At 41.3% G+C, this 20,649-nt stretch overlaps 1 protein-coding gene across 9 annotated transcripts in view; it reads left to right on the top strand.

Annotated features, from left to right (window-relative positions):
* Positions 1 to 18,640, top strand: part of DECR2 (2,4-dienoyl-CoA reductase 2) — a 98,823-nt gene extending 80,183 nt beyond the window's left edge. For all 9 annotated transcript variants that reach the window (XM_086941178.1, XM_086941179.1, XM_086941180.1 and 6 more), the window contains one exon: positions 18,206 to 18,640. In XM_086941178.1, coding sequence (XP_086797304.1) covers positions 18,206 to 18,240 — 35 coding nt within the window. In that variant the 3' untranslated portion in view covers positions 18,241 to 18,640. The remainder of the gene's footprint in view (positions 1 to 18,205) is intronic.
* The last annotated feature ends 2,009 nt before the right edge of the window (positions 18,641 to 20,649 follow it).

Genomic DNA, 20,649 nt, shown 5'->3' with positions numbered 1-20,649 from the left:
TTTTTCTACATACTTATAGATTACAACACTTGCCACTTGATCTACCATCAGTTTGAAAATGTTGCAGATTTCAAGAAAAAGTAATTTTGCTTCTAGCTCAAACAAATTGAAAATTACTGATAAAAAGCGCCACATGTAATACCACACAGTGACCATCCCTTCACAAAGGTTAACTAGCCAGTTGTTGTTAGCTGTATGCAGGTTTTATACTGGTACTAATGAAGTAGCTTGTTTATCCAGACAATACAAACAAAACAGCATACAATGCTGCATTCTGCCTCATACCTTTTCTTGCCACTTAATTCAATCAACTCTATCACATACGGTCCTCGCCGCACAAGCAAGTCACATTTAAATCATCTGGATTTATGGCTCATTCGACCCAACTTAATCGTCCATAGATGTTCGAGTGGGAAACTCGACTGTTCACTTTTCATCTTTTCTACCAGTCTTCAGTCCCCATCCGTTATGTGGCTCCGCCAGGGTCATTTGTTTGGATTTCGGTAACGCACTCCTGCTCCTCTCACTCCAGTGCTTTCAATAACTGAATAATCTACCAGCTAAGGCAATGACCGCAAGAGCCTGGCGGTCTTCCCTCGCTAAGCATGAGCAAGTCCCTATGTAGTGCTTTAAGCAAGAACAAGCCTGGAATTTTCCTATACGGAAAGCTTTTTAGGAAGCAACAGCACCGAGTACCCATTGCTTACCTTTCCAGTTCTCAAATCAGTGACCACTGCCCTTGCCTTTCCTTCTTGCATCACAGTCCCAAGCCTGTAGGCTCAGGACTCCAGGTCACTGCAGCTACTGGGACACATTGAGGTCTCTTGTTCTCTGCTGCTACAGCGCCAAAAGGTCAGCTGGTGAATCAAGCGGCACATTCATACTCGTACCTCAAAGGAATCCTCCAAGCAAAATGCTGCTCTTGCTAATACACTGAGCAGTTGAGGGAGCTAGGTTTCCATATCTGCCTCGGGGTGTATCATTAAATAATCCCCGCCACTGGTCGTATGGGCCTTTGTTCGTTGACAAAGAGAAATGAGGAGTAATCATCTACATAATCAATGAAACATTAAATACTTGAAATTCAGTCACTAAAGAGAGTTAGTGTGAGTTAAAGGGTTGTATTTTCAGATCTTTGTCTTTCATCTATGTATTCTTTAGGCTTTCATCTTTAGATTTAATATAATCCATCAATCAATATTTGATTAAAAAAAGTAACATTTTCCTCAAAATCACAGTCAAAATAGTAATGATGCAACAAGCTTGTTCTATAAAAGAAATTCCCTATACTAAATAATATTAGCTTTAAACTTTATTTCACCTGTAAGCCATAGAATAAAACATACATAAAACAGTTGGCATTTACAGTATAAACGTGCAAAGGTTTGTGCAATACTATAACCAATGAAGCAACCTATGACTCCTTACTATGAAGCAGGCTCCTACAGCCTAAAGATTTTATGCAATGTGTCTGGGACTGCCTGGTACCTCCTGAGGCTTGGATTAATTGTGGACATAATTGCAAATCCTGCTATCCTGAATCTAGGCGAGTGTAGCTTCCTGGGCAATAAAATAGGTTAATCAGCTGTTAAAAGGTTAATAAGAATATAAAAACTACTCTAAATTAATTTTGGGTTAAAGAGAGAGAAAAGGTGTCCTTTCAGAAACCCAATAAAGAGTTCTGATGAGAGAGAGAGATAATCTATGCCCTGCTTTTTACATTACAATTTATCAGCAGACAGCCCAGTAAAATCTAAGTAAGGCAGCCTCCCAGAAAGAGAAAATCAAAAGTGAGTCCCTAGTCAGAGAGTCTAGATAAGAATCTGGGGTTCCGAGTTCTGAGCGTACTGCTCTAGGAACACATACTAATGTAAACGAACATTATTTTCTTTCGTTGTCATCATCCTCCAGTAGAATATCAACAAACTCTTGGGAATAAGCAAACTCCCCGTTTTCTCATCAGAGCATAATATACTTTCAGACATTTGTCTGTGAAAAGATACAACGTTGTTTTTGTTGTGGTCCAAATGACTCCTTCAGCTCTTTTCGGTGAGAGCCTTACTATTAGTTGTCTGATTACAAACAATTTTCTATTCACTAGCTAACAGTAAGCTTCTGAAGTAGCATCTGCAACAAAGAGAATAAAAAAACGTTTTGCACAAACAACTACTCAATGTGAAAAAATGCCTTTTAGTGTTTATGCATTATTTTCACTTAACATAGCATTGACAGCAAGGCTATCTTGATTCAGCACCTTATTCATGTGTAGACCTATAACATTTAAGTATGGTTACCTACCACAAATTTAGCAATTAACATATGTTATATTTAAACATTGTGCACATTATTAATAAAGGTGTTTTAACAGAGGATAAATTTGCAGCCACATATTAGACCAATTTAAGAGGGCACAGTGTTCTGCATTGCGACCTAAGAATATTCAGAATGCTTTTTTAAATTTGCATCTCTAGTAACGTCGTAGGTTTCACATAAAGATGCAGATAACATAGCTTCAGGGATGCAAAGGATGCCTACAGTACGCGTTAACAGAGGCTGCGGTTTAAAAGGCTGCTGTTCAAATGACTGCAGTTTCAGTTGTGTGCCAAATTCTCTATGAATACCTATGATATTGTACCACACTTTCTTTTTAGACACAAAGACATGTGCATGGTCTACATCAACAACTAGTCACAAGACCTGGAAAATTTGTGCCTGCGTTGTTTCCCTTTTTTCTCCCTGAAACAATACTTACTTTTTTTCTTGGTGTTCAACTGCTGTTGAATGTGGAAATTGTTTTGGGTTAATATTGTGCACCTTTAATTTTCCACAAGGTTGAAGATATCCACACCTTGTCTTTTAACCCCTTCCACGCTGATGACGAGCTGGGCTCGTCATGGCGTAGCCTCCTCACACGCTGATGACGAGCCCAGCTCGTCATGTAAAGTGCGTTTTCGCAAATCTCAGCGTGCGAGCAGAATAACGCTAGCGCGCATGGTGTTAAAGTGATTTAGCTGGTATTTTGTTAAACAGTGCAAAGAAACAGATTGGTTCATCACCTGTAGCTCTTCCAGCCTACTCCTTTTCAGCAGTAATGCTGGAAATTCTGCTTGGTGATGTCGTCATACTTGTGTATATTTCTGCTGACCTGAATCCTGTTTACGCACTTACAGGGCTGAGGACATTAAGTAGTCACAATGGAGCCACATGAATAGCCGGTGTCAGGCCACTTGTCTTGGGCCTTGTGAACTCGAGGTCAACTATTGTCCCTAGAACGGTGGTCTGTGGGGCCAGTAGTTTCATGTGCTTTTGGTGAATGTCTCTGTTAGCTGCATTTGATTTAGATACACATGGTTGGACTTCTCCAGGCAGCAGTGTGTGGTTCATGTGTATTTGTTTCTTGTCAGTGAATAAAAAGGCCTCGCATGTAATGCGACCAACATTTGCAGCATGTAACATCCGGGCACCACAAAGAGGTCGCTGTGAAGGCCTATATTTGGTACACAGACACAGCATGTCGGATTCAGAGGGTGTGCTGCAAAAGCAGTTCACTCTGTTGGAGTCTACAGCTCTTCATACTCTTGGTGACCATCAAAGGCAGTGGTCAATTTGCAGAATAAACAGATAATTAAAGCTAAAAAAAAAATAACTTTAGGGGGCTAGAGTTTTTTCTCCTGCCCAATGCTGGGGTTGCTGATTCCCAAGACTTCCAAATTTTAATTCCACCTCATGCCTCTTTTTTCAACAACCCTACACTTCTTGTATCTTTATCTCACACTTTCAAGTTCTATTTTCGCCTTGCCTTTTTTATCTTTGTCAGTTTTCCCTAGCTTTCTCTCTTCCTTTGGGTCAAAGTGTGATGATCAACAATGGGTCCTGATCTCTGAGTACCAGAGAAAACCATCACCAAAAGTTGTGCAATGGGGAAAGGTAGGAGCACTAACACTAAGCAGTGGCTTTCTTGAGTCGGTCTGGACAGCAGCATGGGTCTACAGTCTCTTCAGCAGTCCACACTTCAGCCATTGATCCTCTTGTTGTCACACAAGCAAACGTACCTTATTTCGTAAAGGGTGGTAAGGTAGGTTCTCGGCAAGCTGGCTTCTCTGGAGTTTTTCAAGACAGCTACAAATTTGTGAAGAGGTGATACCCGATCTTCTTATACCTAGCTAGCGTCGGAGAGGTAAAGGGGAATGTTTTTCTTTGTTGATAGGGCCATCCTATATCCCAGAGTAAGACTAAAGAAGAATCCAGACAACCGCCTGGAACGGGTGCAGCACTTCAAATGTGGGTGGGATCCTATCCGGTTAAAATGCAAGTTTCTTTAAAAGAAGTTCATAATCCTAGAAACAAACATCCCATGCTGTCGTCACATTCCTGGTCTGGTGGTTATGGCGCAGTCAAGTCTGGTTTGAGTGAAGGTACTCTACTTGTTGCAGGCCTTCAGACATCTTTTGCTGGAGTTGTCCAGAGGGGGTGACGATGAACATTCAGCACATCTTCCTTGTTCACCCTGCCCTGGCTCTGCGTAAAGATGATCTCTCCCGATTCCATTGAGAGCTTGGTGAATCGGAACATGGCACCCACCCTTTGAATTACGCTGTTCTTAGCAGAATGTTGATGAGGGTAAGCAGTGAAGTGGAACATGGGAAATAGCAATCTCTGTACCTATACTGTCGAGTCAAAGACACCCACCTTCTTGAGGATACACGTGTACTGTGGCTTCTAAGATATGGGTACCCCAATCCCTTACTAGCTCCTCTTTCATTGGACACACTTCACTCTCTCTCATACTCCGTGGAGCGGGGAGGAGAGGCCAGGGGGAGCTGGTAGTGACTGACTGTGCAGATTTACAGGAGTAGAACAGTGCAAAATCTCCTCAACTTTGAGCGCCTGTAGGATGGTCCCCCATGACTACTTCATAAATTGCCACCAACAGGTATTTGAGACCTGGCCCGAGTATACGGCCTGTAGCGACCCGTGGTAAAATATTTTTTTTTAAAGTTCCATTTTTGTGGATCTTATTACCAGCAGAGTCAAGTGCTCTGCTGACAAGCAACTCGCTTAGCAAAAGCATGTAAAGCATCGGCCATTGAACTCTCGATATGAGCGTTTTGGACTGGAAACATACCAGGTATTACTGAAAATGATGAAATCGAGTAGGGTGGCACACTGCAATAGGTGCACATACCTTTGAACCTGCAGCTGGTTAAGCTTCTTCACTGGCCTCATTAAGTATGAAATTTCTTAAGGCAGGCGAGAACATATTTCAGGCAACATGCATATTCTGCCCTTAATGTCTGTTTAGTGTGTTGATGTTGACAGATGCCCAGTGGAGCAGGACCAGACCACAGTCACGCATTCCTAGATAGTGATGATTTCTCTTAACATTTGACCAGATGTTGGTAACCCAGCCCCATCATGCTGTCCCCATCTGGTCCACCTTTTGCTGTGGCTGAAGATTCCTTGACAAATGTGCAAAAATCACCCTCGACTAGCACACTGTTGCTGAGCAAGTTTGCCATGTGATTTCTTCTTTTTCTAGAGCTGTGGCCTAGTTTGAGGGAGCTTTCAGTGTCCCTTCCCAGTAAGCATAGGCCATCTAGGGTGATTTTTCAGGTACTACTTTCATTTCTGTCGCCGAGGGAAAAGGGCGTGCGTGCCAGGCTCCTCTTTCCATATCTGTGCAGAGAATGCAAGACAAAGATGCTTCCTGTACTAGGTTTTCTAATTATACGTAACAGTTTATGGATGGCCTTCTATTTGTACATCTAGGTGACTCCTTAGGAATCATGCCCTGCTTGTCTTTGCATCACTGAATGCAATGGGTGCTTCTTCTGTTCATTACAGTCATGTGACATACGGTTTGTGATTTAACTTTGGTTCTTACGATTCTATGGCACTGTACTCGTACCGGGAGCTCACCATGCTCCTATTTTTGTTTCCATTCCTGTGTTTGCCAAGCATTTACAACATTTTTTTACTGCTGATTATTCCCTTCAAACTTACATTGCTAGCGCTTTACAGACTATATCATTCCCTTTCTGTGTGCAGACTCGCATATGCCATCCTCACAGTTAAGGAGAGGGTGCTGCTCATTGAACTTTCTGCTATGATTACTTAGTATGTAACAACTTGCTTACCCGTCGCGCGTTGCTGCGATCTCAGAAGAAAGTAAATTTACGGAATCTTGTTATGATAACATTCAATTTACATTGTGTCAATTTTATTGAAACTTATTAATTTTAATATGGAAAACATTTTAAAGTGTTGTTTTAATTCTGTTTATTTATTAGAGTGCTTACACGGTATCTTTTGTTTTTCCGTGTAGTGCGTACACAAATAAATCAGAAGGTTTTCCGATGCGTGAGCTGGCCACATATAGTTGTCCATGTGAGAAGCACGGATTCTCCAACTCTAGTCCCCACACTTGCAGCGATTGTTCTTGTGCTTTGTTGATGGTCATTGCAAAAGCGAGTCGCACCGGAAACTGTAAACGTTCAGTATTGGAAAGATTCTGAGGGCCCTGGGGGCCGATATTTAACAAATTATTATTATTTTTTTTTTTGTTGCCAGAAACCTTTACGGGAGTGTACTCAACAACTTCCCAAAGTTTCATGGCGATCGGATGAATGGTGTAGTAATGCATAAAGGACAAACAGACATACCTTCGTTTTTATATATATATATATAGATAAGACACAATACCCCTGTATTATATTCGACTAACCTTAATTATCTGGAAATGAAAACAAATTTATAAAGTGCGTGTATATACTATAAGGCTTCAAGGCACTGTACCCACTAAAAATTGCCAAACCTAGGAAGATCAAGAGCAGCTAAACCGATAGGACCTTAATTCCCCACGAAGCAAAAAGACAAGTTATGAGACTCTTTCTGAAAGCCAACTGGTTCTCCATGGCTGTTAATTGGCGGGGAAGAGTGTTCCACAATTTAGCTGTGGCTACTGAAAAAGATCTACCACTCCATCTAGCCTTCTGAAACTTCGTAACCAACACAAGATTGTGTTCCGACGAAGCCCGACACTTCACCACTTCGGAAAGACCTCCAGAGCTGGCTCTTCGACTGACCCCAACGGAGCTGCTCACACCTGTCCCTCAGCACATTGAGACCCTAACTCACTCGAGACTGATTGGTGTTTGGGAATATCCAAAATGAGCCAAGCAGCTGCCTTTTGGACAGTTTGCAGTTGTTTCAACGAAAACATTTTGACATTCAACTACAGGGGATTAAATAATTGATCTATGATGAGTTCATGGCAAGAACCACTGTTTTCTGTGCTGTTGACGGAATATAAGGACACTTTTGCAGCGTGAATCATTTCTGGGTTCACATGCTGTGCATTATTCCGCCATCTAGTGGATGGGTCCGGAATTGTAGTGTTTCTTCTTTTACATTTTCCTTAAAGATCTAATAATAATAAAACATGAGGATGCCATTCGATTCAGCTGAAGAGCTAAAGAGAATTGTTGATCAAAAGTGACTCCAAGATTTTTAGGAAACTTAACCGGGGATGTTGGAGTCAGAGAACATCTGGCCACCAATTGTTACTCCAGACCGAGGGATGACTGTCAAAGATGACCTCTGTCTGCATTCAATTTAAGGAAATTATCATTCATCCAGAGAGAAATTGCCTTCATGCAGTTGTTAAAGCTGATGACTATTGAGTGCACATCCTCCATAATAGAAACAATAATCTGTGTGTCATCCGTGTAAGATAAAACCTGAATGACATAATGGAGAATCAGCTTAGCCAATGAGCATACGTAAATTTAAATAATGTGGGATGTAGCAAAGAATTTAAAGTAAAGGGAAAGGCCCTGCTATCCAAGGGACAGGGTGCCAAAATGTATAACAAATAAGAAACTATATTCCCTTGGACCCGACTATCAACCAATGCATTACAATCAACCACACACTGTGTACAAATAAATAGGCATTTTTTACAGTGTGTGTTTGATTGTAATGCATTGGTTGATAGTCGGGTAAAAAGGAATATAATTTTCTTATTTGTTATAAATGATGGATGTAGGGAAGAGCCCTGAGTTCCCCTGCATGGAAGATAAAAAGATGTTACCCTAAACTGCCCACGGCTTACGCTTTGAACTCTGTCAGTCAGGAAAGACCTCAAAGGATTCAGCGTGGGATCTTTAATACCAAACTGGGCTAGTCAGTAAGTGAGGAGAAACTGGGAGACCTAATCAAAGGCTGTGGACAGATCTAACACAATTTGTGCCGCTGCCTTTCCCCCGGCCTACTAGTGATCTGATACTATCTACTGCAAAGACCAAGGTGGGGTCTGTACTATGGCCACTATGAAAAGCAGATTGTGAGGGATCCAACCGTTCATGCTACTCAGTAAATTCCATGAGCTGACCATTCACATTTTTCCAGAATTTTAGCAGAAGTCCGTAACAGAGATATAGGGCGGTAATATTTTTAATCTTTGGAATCAAGATTGAATGGCTTAGGAAAACAGCCTGCCTCTTGCTTTAGTAGGGCTAGTTTTAAATTATGACAAGACAACGCGCTTTAACTGTAAGGACAGCTAAGAAGCAACAATACTGAAATAGCTTTTACTGGAGCTATTTTTAAAATAGATCATATTTATTTTCTATTCGTAGATAATGCCAAAGGGCTGTTTGGGCATGTAAATGTCTTATGTTTTTATCTTGTACCCATGTTCTAAGTTGTGAGTAGGCTCTTACCTAACGGTGGTGTCAGAAACTGTTCCCCATGAAACGTTTTTGCCAAAGCTGCGTGCAGTTTGTACCAGGTGCTGATGTCCCACAAGACTACATTATTGTACTCTGCGCCTTTTTGGAAGATCCCATTACTAAGGTTGGCTGACCTTAGTAATGCCCATTTGAGTTCTTTATTCAATTGTCTGGTACTTTTGATGCCTAGTTTGAGGATCAGCCCCACAGCCATGCGCAACTGCGAGTGGTTCTAACTTGGATGAAAACCAGTTGAACATCTATCTTTTCCTTGGTATGGGAAGGCTTCCTTACTGCTGCCAAAGTGAGACCAGCCTGAGCAGAACTGTTCGTTTTTAGGGCTGAAATTTCACTTATGCCAGAATATGACTGTTTCCCTAGCTATATAATTTAAAACATAGATCAGACTGCACATTCATTTGTCTTATCCCTGTATTTAAGTCCCTCTTTTAAGGCTTTTATCTGTGTTTCGAGTACTTCTGAGAATATGTATATATACATATGAATATATATATATATTATATTTCAGCAGTTAGGAAATCACTTTTGTATGTAATCCTGAAGTGAGTTGCAAACAAAAGTTTCAATAGGATCAAAACAAATCAAAACACTTTACTTGGTGATGGGCAAATGATAAATATTCGCTAAATTCGATTTGCACACATTATCCTTTTACATTTAGTTTTATCAGTATAACTGCATGTCAGTGGGAATGTTTGTGGTCATTTTAATGGAAAATGTCTGTGAATGACAGTTCACTACCACATCATGCATTAATAATGCATTTAAAAGTAAACATTTTTAAATATGAACTGAGAAACATTCCTGGCCTCTTGACAATATTAATAGAAAACTAATTGTAGCAATTTAGGGGTCATGTGTACCCCTATATGTGGGCTTGATTGTTATTATACATTGTGCAAACATTTAGTCTATTAAATGTCACAAAATAGTTTTTTTTGTACAGCAGACACGCTAAACTCACATATTTGAAGGTGTGATAATGAATAAGTAGGCATAATGTGAAGTTAAATATTTGCCTAGGATCACTCAATTTGAGACAAGTTTATGGGTCAAGCGTATTAGTCACTTTTTTCAGAATTTTTTATTTTTTTTAAGGCTTGCCCACAGACCAGCTCGGCATTAATGTACTAAATTGGCCCCTGCTGCAGTATGTCCGGAAAGTAGTGAAGCGGAGGCTATAGAAGACTCATGTTATGCACTAAGGCTTTACATGGATGAAGTACAGCCCTGCAGTACTATGGCCCTGCCACCAAATGCACATAGAGGGGCATGACCGTGGCGGCTGGTAGGTGGAGGGTGGTCGAAGTGTGGAGCAAGTGTTTTCTCTTTGTGAATTTGTTTGAGGTATTACTGTTGCAGTCTGACCTGCCCTTTTTAGGCTACTTTGTGGCCCTGTCTTTGAGGAAGAAGTTATGGCGAGAGTACAACACAGTTAATGTTTGTGTGGCCCCGTGGAAAGAGTAGGATCATTTTCATTGAACACACAATTCAACTGGTTAATAGTGAGGAGTTTTTGCAGCGACATACTAAAATAGCTGCTTTTACTTGAGGGTTGGAACTTGGCTGTTTGGGTATAGGGTGTTTTCTGTAGTTTCAGGACTGCATAGTGTGTACTTGTTGATGTATGGGTAGAGTTTCAGATGTTCATTTCTAAATAGGGGAAATGTTTCCTGTCTTGTATGGTGTACTGCTTTGTGTATGTTGATATTCGTTTGGTAAGGAAATCAAAAGGGGGAGGAAGAGGTGGTGCTGTGTGGCACCGAGGTGGGCACGTCCTCCTCTTGCAAAAGTAACTGTAATCAAACAGGTCCACCTCAAACAAAGAGGTCAGTGCGTATCTTGATGACCTTGGGATACACACATGTGGTTAAAATACCCCTCACACACCAAAAGGGCCCTTGGTGTCATGCTTCATCATCGGGGTCTTCCCGCCCGGCTGCCGGACGGGGCAGTGCTGCGACAAGCGACTACGCTGGAGCACCTTTTTAATTGTGGGTGCTATGTGAGTGAATGGAGTGAGTGTCAGTGGGGTCAGGGGTGATAGGTGAGTGATGTTAAAAAATACCTGGCCTAGTGATACAAAAAACTATTTAATAAGCACTGGCTGGTATTGTTAAAAAAAGGTGGTGTCGGAAAGAGTAAGCGGGTTTATGAGCTTACTTTCCTGTGTGGGTCGACATGTTTCGGGGCGACATGCCCCCGATGATGAAGCATGACACCAAGGGCCCTTTTGGTGTGTGAGGGGTATTTTAACCACATGTGTGTATCCCAAGGTCATCAAGATACGCACTGACCTCTTTGTTTGAGGTGGACCTGTTTGATTACAGATATTCGTTTGGTGTCATTAGGGTGTGATGTGCCTAGTGTCTTTGTGTTCTGTGTCTGAATCCTGCTTCATATCTGGTTGTCAACCAAGCTCCTGCTGAAGTTCAAATGTAATACTTACTTATGTCTTGGTGTAACCAATGAACAAAAACCTATAATTGGTCTAGCTATGATTGGTCAGTTAATTCCAGTGGAGCCGACAGCAGTAGTTACCAGCTCCAACGAAATTATGAAATCCGAGACATATTGAGGATCTCTTTAGTTTGACTTGGAGATTTAGGCTGCTAAAAGCATCCACATTTTCAAGGGAAGGTTGAGAGCAAAATGAAGATTTAACAGGGCAATCAGACCGCCAATACAATATTCCCTGGTATTTCCTCATTCCCCAGAGTAAACTCAGTGCTCCATCTATAATCCCCGATAACACCACTCCCTGGAGTCACTTGTGTAGCTAATATTTTGTTATTATTGTCTTGTTTATCCCCTTTACAGTGAGCCGCAGGACATTGAAGGTTATTTATAATTGTTGCTTTTGGTATGCAAGAAAATATTTCCTCAGATGGAAGATAAAAGGTTTCCAATGTTGTTACTTTCTTCTCACATATTTATTGGGTAGCACAAAAAAAAATTTCCTTCAACCTTATTACACAGTGCGTTAGGATACCATACTATTTTGGCAGCAGATCCTACCAGTGGTTCCTTGCCATCATCCTGCAAAAAAAAAAAAAATATATATATATATATATATATATATATATATATATATATATATATATATATATATATATATATATATATATATATATATACATACATACATATACATATACATATACATATACATATACATACATACATATACATATACATACATACATATACATATACATACATACATATACATATACATACATACATATACATATATATGCTCCAACAGTCCCTCCCCGCAATGTTCGGGAAACAGGAGGCAGCACTCCAAGGATAGAATTCACAAAAGTATTTAATCTCACACAAAGCGCTTTCGGCACTCTGCCTTCGTCAGTAATGAGACAATGGGAGGTTCCATCAACTTACATTTAAACACCCGCGTTGCAAGAGTAGTAAACATAAAGATAGGACTTCAATCAAAATCGGCAGCCACCATCTTAGAGTGGATACTAATGCATTGTGCTAAACGCTTATGTTCGCATTAGTGCATAAATAATATTCAAAATGCAATAAAGCCAATTGTGGCTACCATCACAACACAATACAACTGATTGTCATTATTAGTGCTGAATTACGCCCTGAATGGGCAAATATAAGTTAACTCAAATTCAATAGGCATCCGCCATCTTAAAACGGGTTCAAATATACTAATGTCACAGCATAGTGTAATAGTTGGGTCAAATAATCCCAAAAGCCGTATGGCTACAGTATTTACACTAAGCACATAATCCCCATATCTCTTCATGTTATCAAGCCCTGGATGGGCATAAATCAATCAATCATAATTTCTGCAACGTGCTACAACCCTCATGGAATATAATTATTGTTAAAGATCAGTTCAGCATTCCAGTTAAAACAAACAGAAAACATAAAGCAATGATGCAGTCAATTAAATCATCGATAACTTCAGATATCTCTAATCATACCAGATGCACAGCTAAATCCTCATGCATGTTAAGTCCAGTTGGCGTTTTACTTAACAGGTCTATAATGTATCGTGATTCTAATCGCCTTAACTTTAAGAGTCTGTCACCGCCCCTAACATTCGCAGGGACAGAATCCAAGCAGAAGAAGGTAAGTAGTTCTCTGTTGCGTCCATGCTCTTTATCAAAATGTCTCGCGACTGGGTAACTTACATCTGCATTCTGGATCGCTCTCTGGTGTTCCAATATTCTTAGTTTCACCGGATTGGTTGTACTGCCCACATACCTTCTGCCACAAGGACATGTAAGACAGTACACCACGTAAGGCGTGGTGCATGTGAGGAATTTACGAATTCTCTTTGGTTCTTTTACACCTGGTATGTTGTACTGAGTAATGCGTTTACTTCCCTTGCACGCCTTGCATCGTCCGCAGGGGAAGAAACCTTTCATGGGTTCAATCTTAGGTTTGGGTTTCAGTTCATCATGGTGACTATGGACCAAATAGTCTTTTAGTGCTCTGGCTTTCCTGAATGTTATTAGAGGATAGGAGGGCAGATCTTGCTTAATAACATTATCCGTCATGAGGATATTCCAATGTCTACGCAGGATGCGCTTGATGTCTCCGGAATTCCTTGAATAAGTGGTTATGAGTCGAAATTGCCCAGTTTCCGTATTTCTTTTCCGAGTTTTGTCTTCCAGCAATTTGCTCCTTTCTAGATTCTCCACTTTACTTAAAGCTTGTTTAAGTGTTTCAGCATTATATCCCCTCGCTTTGAACCTTTGTATGCAGTTGCTGGCTGCTTTTCTAAACTCATTGTCCTTAGTGTTGTTCCTCCTTATCCTCAATAGTTCACCATACGGTATACTATTGACCAAGCTCTTAGGATGTCCGCTGGTCGCATATAATGTCGAATTGCCAGCGGTTGCCTTGCGAAAGAGCTTAGTATGCAGATTACCACCTTCAATGAAAACAGTCAAATCAAGATAATTCACTTCCTTCTGGCTAATTTCTCCTGTGAATCTCAAATTGTTGTCATTATTATTGAGTACCTCCAGGTATTCCTCAGCTAGTTCAACTGATCCTTCAATGATAATAAACAGGTCGTCTATATAGCGGTACCAACATTTCACCAGATCATTCCACTTGTTGTTGATTTCGGGCCAAGCCACCCGCTCCTCCCAATGCCCCACGAATAAATTCGCGAAGCTAGGGGCTGAGCAAGTGCCCATCGCCACGCCTGTTAGCTGTTTATAGAGGTTCGTGCCAAAGAGGAAGATATTGTTCATAAGGCAGAATCTTAGAAATTCCATCAACATTTTGTTATGTTCAAAGTACTTCACTGGCCTACTTTCCAAGAACCAGGAAATAGCTTGAAGTCCTTCATCATGCTCAATACATGTGTACAAGCTAGCAATGTCGATGACCATCATAGTATACCCATCCATCCAATCCGTTTTCTCAATACAGTTCAAGAAATGTTTAGTATCCTTCAGATAGGATTTCAAATTGACCACATGTGGAGAAAGAAAAGAGTCAACGTATATTGACAAGTTTTCAGTTAGGCTGCCCTGAGAAGCTACAATCGGCCTCCCGGGGGGATTCACCGGATCCTTATGTATCTTAGGTAGATAGTAAAAGGTCGGGGTCACTGGATTTAAGCATCTCAAAAACAAATGTTCATCACCATTCAGCATATTGTTATTGTACCACTTCAATATCATATCGTGGTAATCTTTGATGCTCTTATTGTATGTGGATTCGTTCACTCTCATATACGTGTTTGGATCATTAAGTTGTCGCAGTGCCTCTCGTTCATACTGCAATTTAGTTAACACAATGTTCCCTCCTTTGTCCGAGGGTTTACACACCAGGGACGAATCATCACATAACTTCCTTAATGCTGTTTGTTGCTTATAGGTGAAGTTAGACCTTCCATGATCTGATTTATATTTGCATCTGAGAGATTTTAAATCCTGAATCACAGCTTCAGAAAAAGTGTCTATCGCATCCGTTCCCATTATTGGCATAAAAGTGGAACTCGGTTTGAAATTCGTTGCACCGCCTCTTTGCTGCACTTCCATGTGTGTCACCATTTGAGTGTCTCTTAGGTTGACAATATCATCATCCTCTACCTCCCTTCTCAGTTCTTCCAGATATCGAATCCCCGCAAGATCTTTACATAGCAATGTGCTTTCTTCCATGTCACCAGCAGCCGCTGGTTTAGGTAAGGGAGGTTTCTGCTTGAAATATTTATACAGCTTTAGTTTGCGGGTGAACTTGAACAAGTCTATGCGTGTTTGCGTAAACTCAAAGTTTCTTTCAGGGCAAAAAGTGAGTCCCAATTTTAAGATATTCTGTTCCTCGGTAGTCAGGATTTTGGGTGTCAAGTTTACAATAGTAAGATTGTCTTCAATGCCTATGTTTTCTTCTTGTAGGCACTCTTCATGCTTCTGGTTACGGGTGGCGAGCCTGCGATGTTTGTGGCTCCAGCCCCCCCTCCTCGTCTTCCTCTTTGTGCTCTTCTTTCTGGGGGTTTGCCCCTCCCCCCTGGATATTGTTTTGTGCGCATTACTTGATACTCCTCCTGAAAACCCGAGGGCTCAGTTGCGTCTTCTTGACCGTCCTCGTTTGATACCTCTTCTCCAGTTAGCGATGATTCAGAGGTTTCAGGCACAGGTATGCTTGTCCCAGATTGTTTTTTCTTTTTCATTTTCAGTTCTTTGCGAGGTTGGTCATATTTTTTGGAGAAGGTAAGTACCCTTCCCATGCGATAGTCTTTTTCATCTCCTCAAATTTCTCCTCCTTTCTTAGTTTAATTTTCTCTTCATATTTTTCAATCTTTTCTTCATTGCTTCACGTTTTTCTTCCAATTTGGGTTGATCTTGTTCTTTGGAGAGGTCATGTTCAATATCTTTGATTTCAGCCAAGGCTTTGTCTCTGTCAGACCAGGCAAAGCGTACCAATATCATCAAACTGCCCTTACATGACTGGGCAGTATGCTCCGCCCATGCGTCCAGTAGCTGGGGGTCCGGATTTTCGTATGCAGGGATGGTGTAGATCCTCAGCCCCCTAGGCACACGATCCACATCAATATAGTTTTGAAGCGACGTTGCTTCCCACCATTTTCTGCATTCCCTTTCATAGAGACGTTCTAACGCAATCAACTTCGCATTCAAGTCAGTTGCGTTTTTGTCTGTAGTATCAGGTGCATCCCCCTGTGCCCCAGCAGCTTTTTTTCTTATTCTTAAACATGCCTTCCTCAGCCTTCCGTCTCTCCGTTTCACAAAACATTTTGAACGCTCGTGGTTACAGCCGTGACCACGAAATGTGAACCTATCCCGCCAGCGGTGTTCCAACTTTTACATGTATGGTTCAAAAGCGGTTAGTCTCTTACCCGGTCTAATCCAGGGACGTTAATTCAATTGTTGCCCTCGGGAAACTGCATCCTTGTAGTGGAAAAAACCGCTAATATATCCAAAGCGTTGGTTCCGCTGTGCAACTGGATTTATAAATAACAGCTCCACTCGCACCAGCCTGTAGCACTCAGAGGCGGGTGCCTGCCAGTCGGGGGTGCACCCGACAACAATGTCCGCTCCAACAGTCCCTCCCCGCAATGTTCGGGAAACAGGAGGCAGCACTCCAAGGATAGAATTCACAAAAGTATTTAATCTCACACAAAGCGCTTTCGGCACTCGGCCTTCGTCAGTAATGAGACAATGGGAGGTTCCATCAACTTACATTTAAACACCCGCGTTGCACGAGTAGTAAACATAAAGATAGGACTTCAATCAAAATCGGCAGCCGCCATCTTAGAGTGGATACTAATGCATTGTGCTAAACGCTTATGTTCGCATTAGTGCATAAATAATATTCAAAATGCAATAAAGCCAATTGTGGCTACCATCACAACACAATACAACTGATTGTCATTATTAGTATATTTCTTAAGCTGTTGATTGCTGTAAGGAATGACATTGCCATTAGCTAATTTGTTGTTTCAAATGTTTGAACTTGGCGGTGCTTAGCCCTACTAAACCTAAAGGAGCGAAACACAGGATCAGGGCTGTGTGAGTCCCACAGGACTGTGGCCTCTAGGATTAGAACAGACATCTTCGCTGGACAATATTCTTAAGTCAACTCCTAAGAGTTTTTTAAAAACTTAAGAGTCATTACGGATAATAAAAAGCAGTTGGGGTCAAATCATCTCCAATAATGCATAAAATAAGCCAATTGTGAGAGGTCATAACATAAGGGAATTAGCTTAAACCAAAATATACTGTTCAGCAAAGAACTAGCATACATCTACTCAGTAGTCAATAGAGAGTCTTAGTATAAGTCGGCAAGGGGACCTACATGAAGTCTGCCTCCAAGGAAGGAGCCAGATGGTCAAAATAGAAATCAGCAGACTGTGTGACGTAAAGATTGCTCGGTTTGATAGGCAGGAAAAAGTCTAGAAGTATAAATGTGCAAAGAAACTAACATGGAGCCTGCCTTTGAGAAAGCAAACAGGAAGCCTGCAAATAGTCTTGCACACATCCCAGAAAGGACACATTTTATGGTTTTCAGACCTTGACAACCACACATGCAATATGGTGTAAAGTGAAGCAATAGTGACAACAACCAATGACTTTCGTAAAAACAAAATACTTAAAATAAATAACATTTGGGGACGACTGTTTTGCATACCTACTAAGAATGAGCTCATAAGGAAATGGTTTTACAACACTTAACTACAGTGAATGCACAGACTTAATAAAACATTGAACAGACCTTGGCGAAAGGTCTTCAATATTGCAGCATACTAGAACATTGACATGGCTTCCTCTTAAGACACACAAGCAATTGCCTTTTGTTCAGTACAAGAAAACAACACCCTGAAACAAATCCCATTTCATCTATTTTATGAAAACAACAAGCGCAGACGAGAAACATGCATATAGAAACTTGTGCATGCAATTTTAAAAGCCATATTATCTTCAGCAACTTTAAAACGTATGTCCGTGCCAGCAGGCTGAGCCCGGGTAATTTAAATTTGCTGCCTATTCATGCCAACTTAAACACATGTATATAGACAATATTTTCAAATTGATAAAACATTTTGCAAACAAATTAACAAGGCATAACATTTAGAAAATAGAGGTAGATTAAAAGGCGTCCAATCTGGGACTACAGTTCTTGGACAAACCACAAAATGGATATATCGAGGAATTGAATGACGTTGTGGAAAGATGTTGCCTTGTCTCTCTTATTTCCTCTGTGGCTTGCAACGCTGCTGCTTCGTCTGTTTGTTCCTATCTGGGGTGTAATGGTGCAGTTCCCTCTGTTGTCTGCTTCATGGCCTGCAATGCTGCAGCAAGCTCCCTTTCTTGTACCTGCGTGGCCATTAATGTTGGTGCGCCCTCTTTTTGTTTGCCTGTAATGTTCCTATCTTTTTGCCATTGTTTGTCTTTCAATGCTCCTCCATAAACATCCATGGGTGCTCCCTGCAGGTCACTGGAGCACAGATATGAGGAAAGACGAATGAAGAGCGAATCGGCCTCACCATTGAAGGGACCCCTCGCAAACTGAAATCTGCAGCCCCCACTGAGATTTGGAGCAACAGCTCATGGGAGGAGAGCTCAGAGAAGCTGGCAGCATCATCTGTGGGGTTCCCAAGCCTGAGAAAGCCGGGTGTGCTTGCCCTCCGTGCAACCTTTTTCATACCTTGGTACCAGCCATGAGCCCAGGGTCAGTTCACCTCACCCTGGGGGACAGTGCAGCTCGCTCGCCTGCCATTCTCCTGTTTTAGCCAGAGAGAGCAAGGGATGAAAAGAAAAGCTGCTTCATGTCAGCGATCTGCATCTATTCAGTATAGGAGATAACTGTTTGACATAGGCACCCAGATCTATCAATTATGAAACGTGATTAAAGAGTGATTTTGCAATGATCTGTGATTTTGTCTTTATTTGAATAAATTCTATTGTAGTAAATACCAGGAAACTCTTAAAAGTGTGTTTGGTGGAGGCAACAGCGGTATTCTGTTTCACAATTAACTTATTTCACTATTCTCATGCACTAGTATACCATGATTGCCTGCAACATGAAATTATGTTTTTAATATCAGCAATATTTCCACTTTTCCATTTCCTATGAGAAATTTCCTAATAGTGCAAAGCAGACTTAAATCAGTCGAGAAAATTAACAGCCAGTCCATGTTGCGCAAGAGATTGAGTGCTATACCTCCCGGCCCGTAAATACCAGTGGTTAATGCTTTGTAACATTGGCTTAGTATGGTGCATGTGACCTGTTATGAATAGCTGATTTTATTCTTAGCGATTAATTAGGCAAAATGGATTAATATACCATCTGCTCAGTGCCAAAACTGCACTTTAATTCTGCTGCCATGTTTAGGCTTCATCTTCCTGCTTTCAACAACGAAAGAGTATGCTTTCATGAAGTGGTTCAAGAGCATAGGACACAGTATGCAAATCCAGTTGATTTGTAAGGAAAGCCCTCACTCACCAACCTGGTTGGTGACCTGCTTCATCATAGGGCCCCACCGGGTTAAGCCGAATGCTTACCCGGTGTGCTGCGACGCTAGAATTACTGCGGAGCGGGAATTTGTGAGGATCAGTGAAAGTGTGGTGATCGTTAAAAATGACCAGATTGTGTCTCAAAAAAGATTTTTATTCGGTGGCCAATCTGACATATTAAAAACTATGTGTGAGGAAAATCTACTAAATAAATTGTTTGGTTGTTTCCACTTAGAGTGGGGTCAACATGTTTCTGCCCTTTGTGTTTAATTTACTGGGCATTCTTCAGGACCATGGGAGAGTGTACCTCGGCGGTATGGGCACGCTAAGGCCCACCCTAACCAGAGGACATGAAAGTTAAAAAGCTGTGAAAATTGTGTGAGCAAACCCAAGGGGGTCTGTGGGGTGACCTGTAAATTAGAGGTGCCCTTAGAATCTGTGAATAAAAAAATGACATACAGACATGAAAAACATAACACACAGTTAGTTCATTGGCTTAAGTACTGCATTCATACATAACCATGCTCAATGAAGTGCTCTGGCTCTGAAATTCATAACCTATCCGGTCAGAGGAGTACTGTAATGTTTATTTTACAGTGGTTGTAAGTCTAGCTGAAGAAATACTCGCTAGATAAGGCGCGCGAGTAATGATATTATAAGTAATCACTATGGCACCAGGACGCCTAATTAAATCGATTAAAGTGGTTTGTGGTGTGTTGGATTGACGATCAATGGGCCCAGAAAAAGGCCAGTGACCCTAGGTGCATTGCTACCAACTGCTAACACGAATCACCACATAATGAACGAAATTAAAAGGCTGAAATGCTCACTTGTTATGTGAGCGATCCACGCCCCATGGGTCTCGGGCGGGGGGTAGAGGCGAAAATGTCACACCCTAAATAAGGAATGAAGGACAGAATGTACAGACACATCAGTAATTGTAAACATGCACGCCGTCACGGCAAATGGTTACTTAGCTCGTAATTGCAGTGCGAGTAGATTCCAGACTCACGCCCTCCTTCATCTTCCTGCACCAAGGCAGAAATGTCTGTAGCTTTCATAAGAATGTTGTTTCCGGTCACCTCCAGGGCGAAAGAAGGCAAACACAAGTAGGCCAGGGTCTTCAGTCGTTGCACAACTGTGCCTCTTTTCTGACCACCACCGTGTAGTAGATCCTTGTGATCGTGTTGAACCTGCAGAAAAAACTCACATTGTAAATGTGATCCACTACCAAAGGCATAGGTCTGTAGTGTTGTGAGGGATACCTTATTATTTGACTTTTGGTTAATCGTTTCCATCACATTAACTTACGTGATTCTACTCTGTTGATGTGGCATCCACCATCAGTGTGAACTTTGGCTGCCTCAGGCCGCTCTTGGAAATACTAACACTTTGGAGATACCTATGTTCCTTTTTTAGGT

Source organism: Lissotriton vulgaris, chromosome 10, assembly GCF_964263255.1.
Source record: "Lissotriton vulgaris chromosome 10, aLisVul1.2, whole genome shotgun sequence".
NCBI lineage: Eukaryota > Metazoa > Chordata > Amphibia > Caudata > Salamandridae > Lissotriton > Lissotriton vulgaris.
Note: the sequence above shows the minus strand (reverse complement) of the source record. Positions and strands in the feature narration are given on the sequence as shown.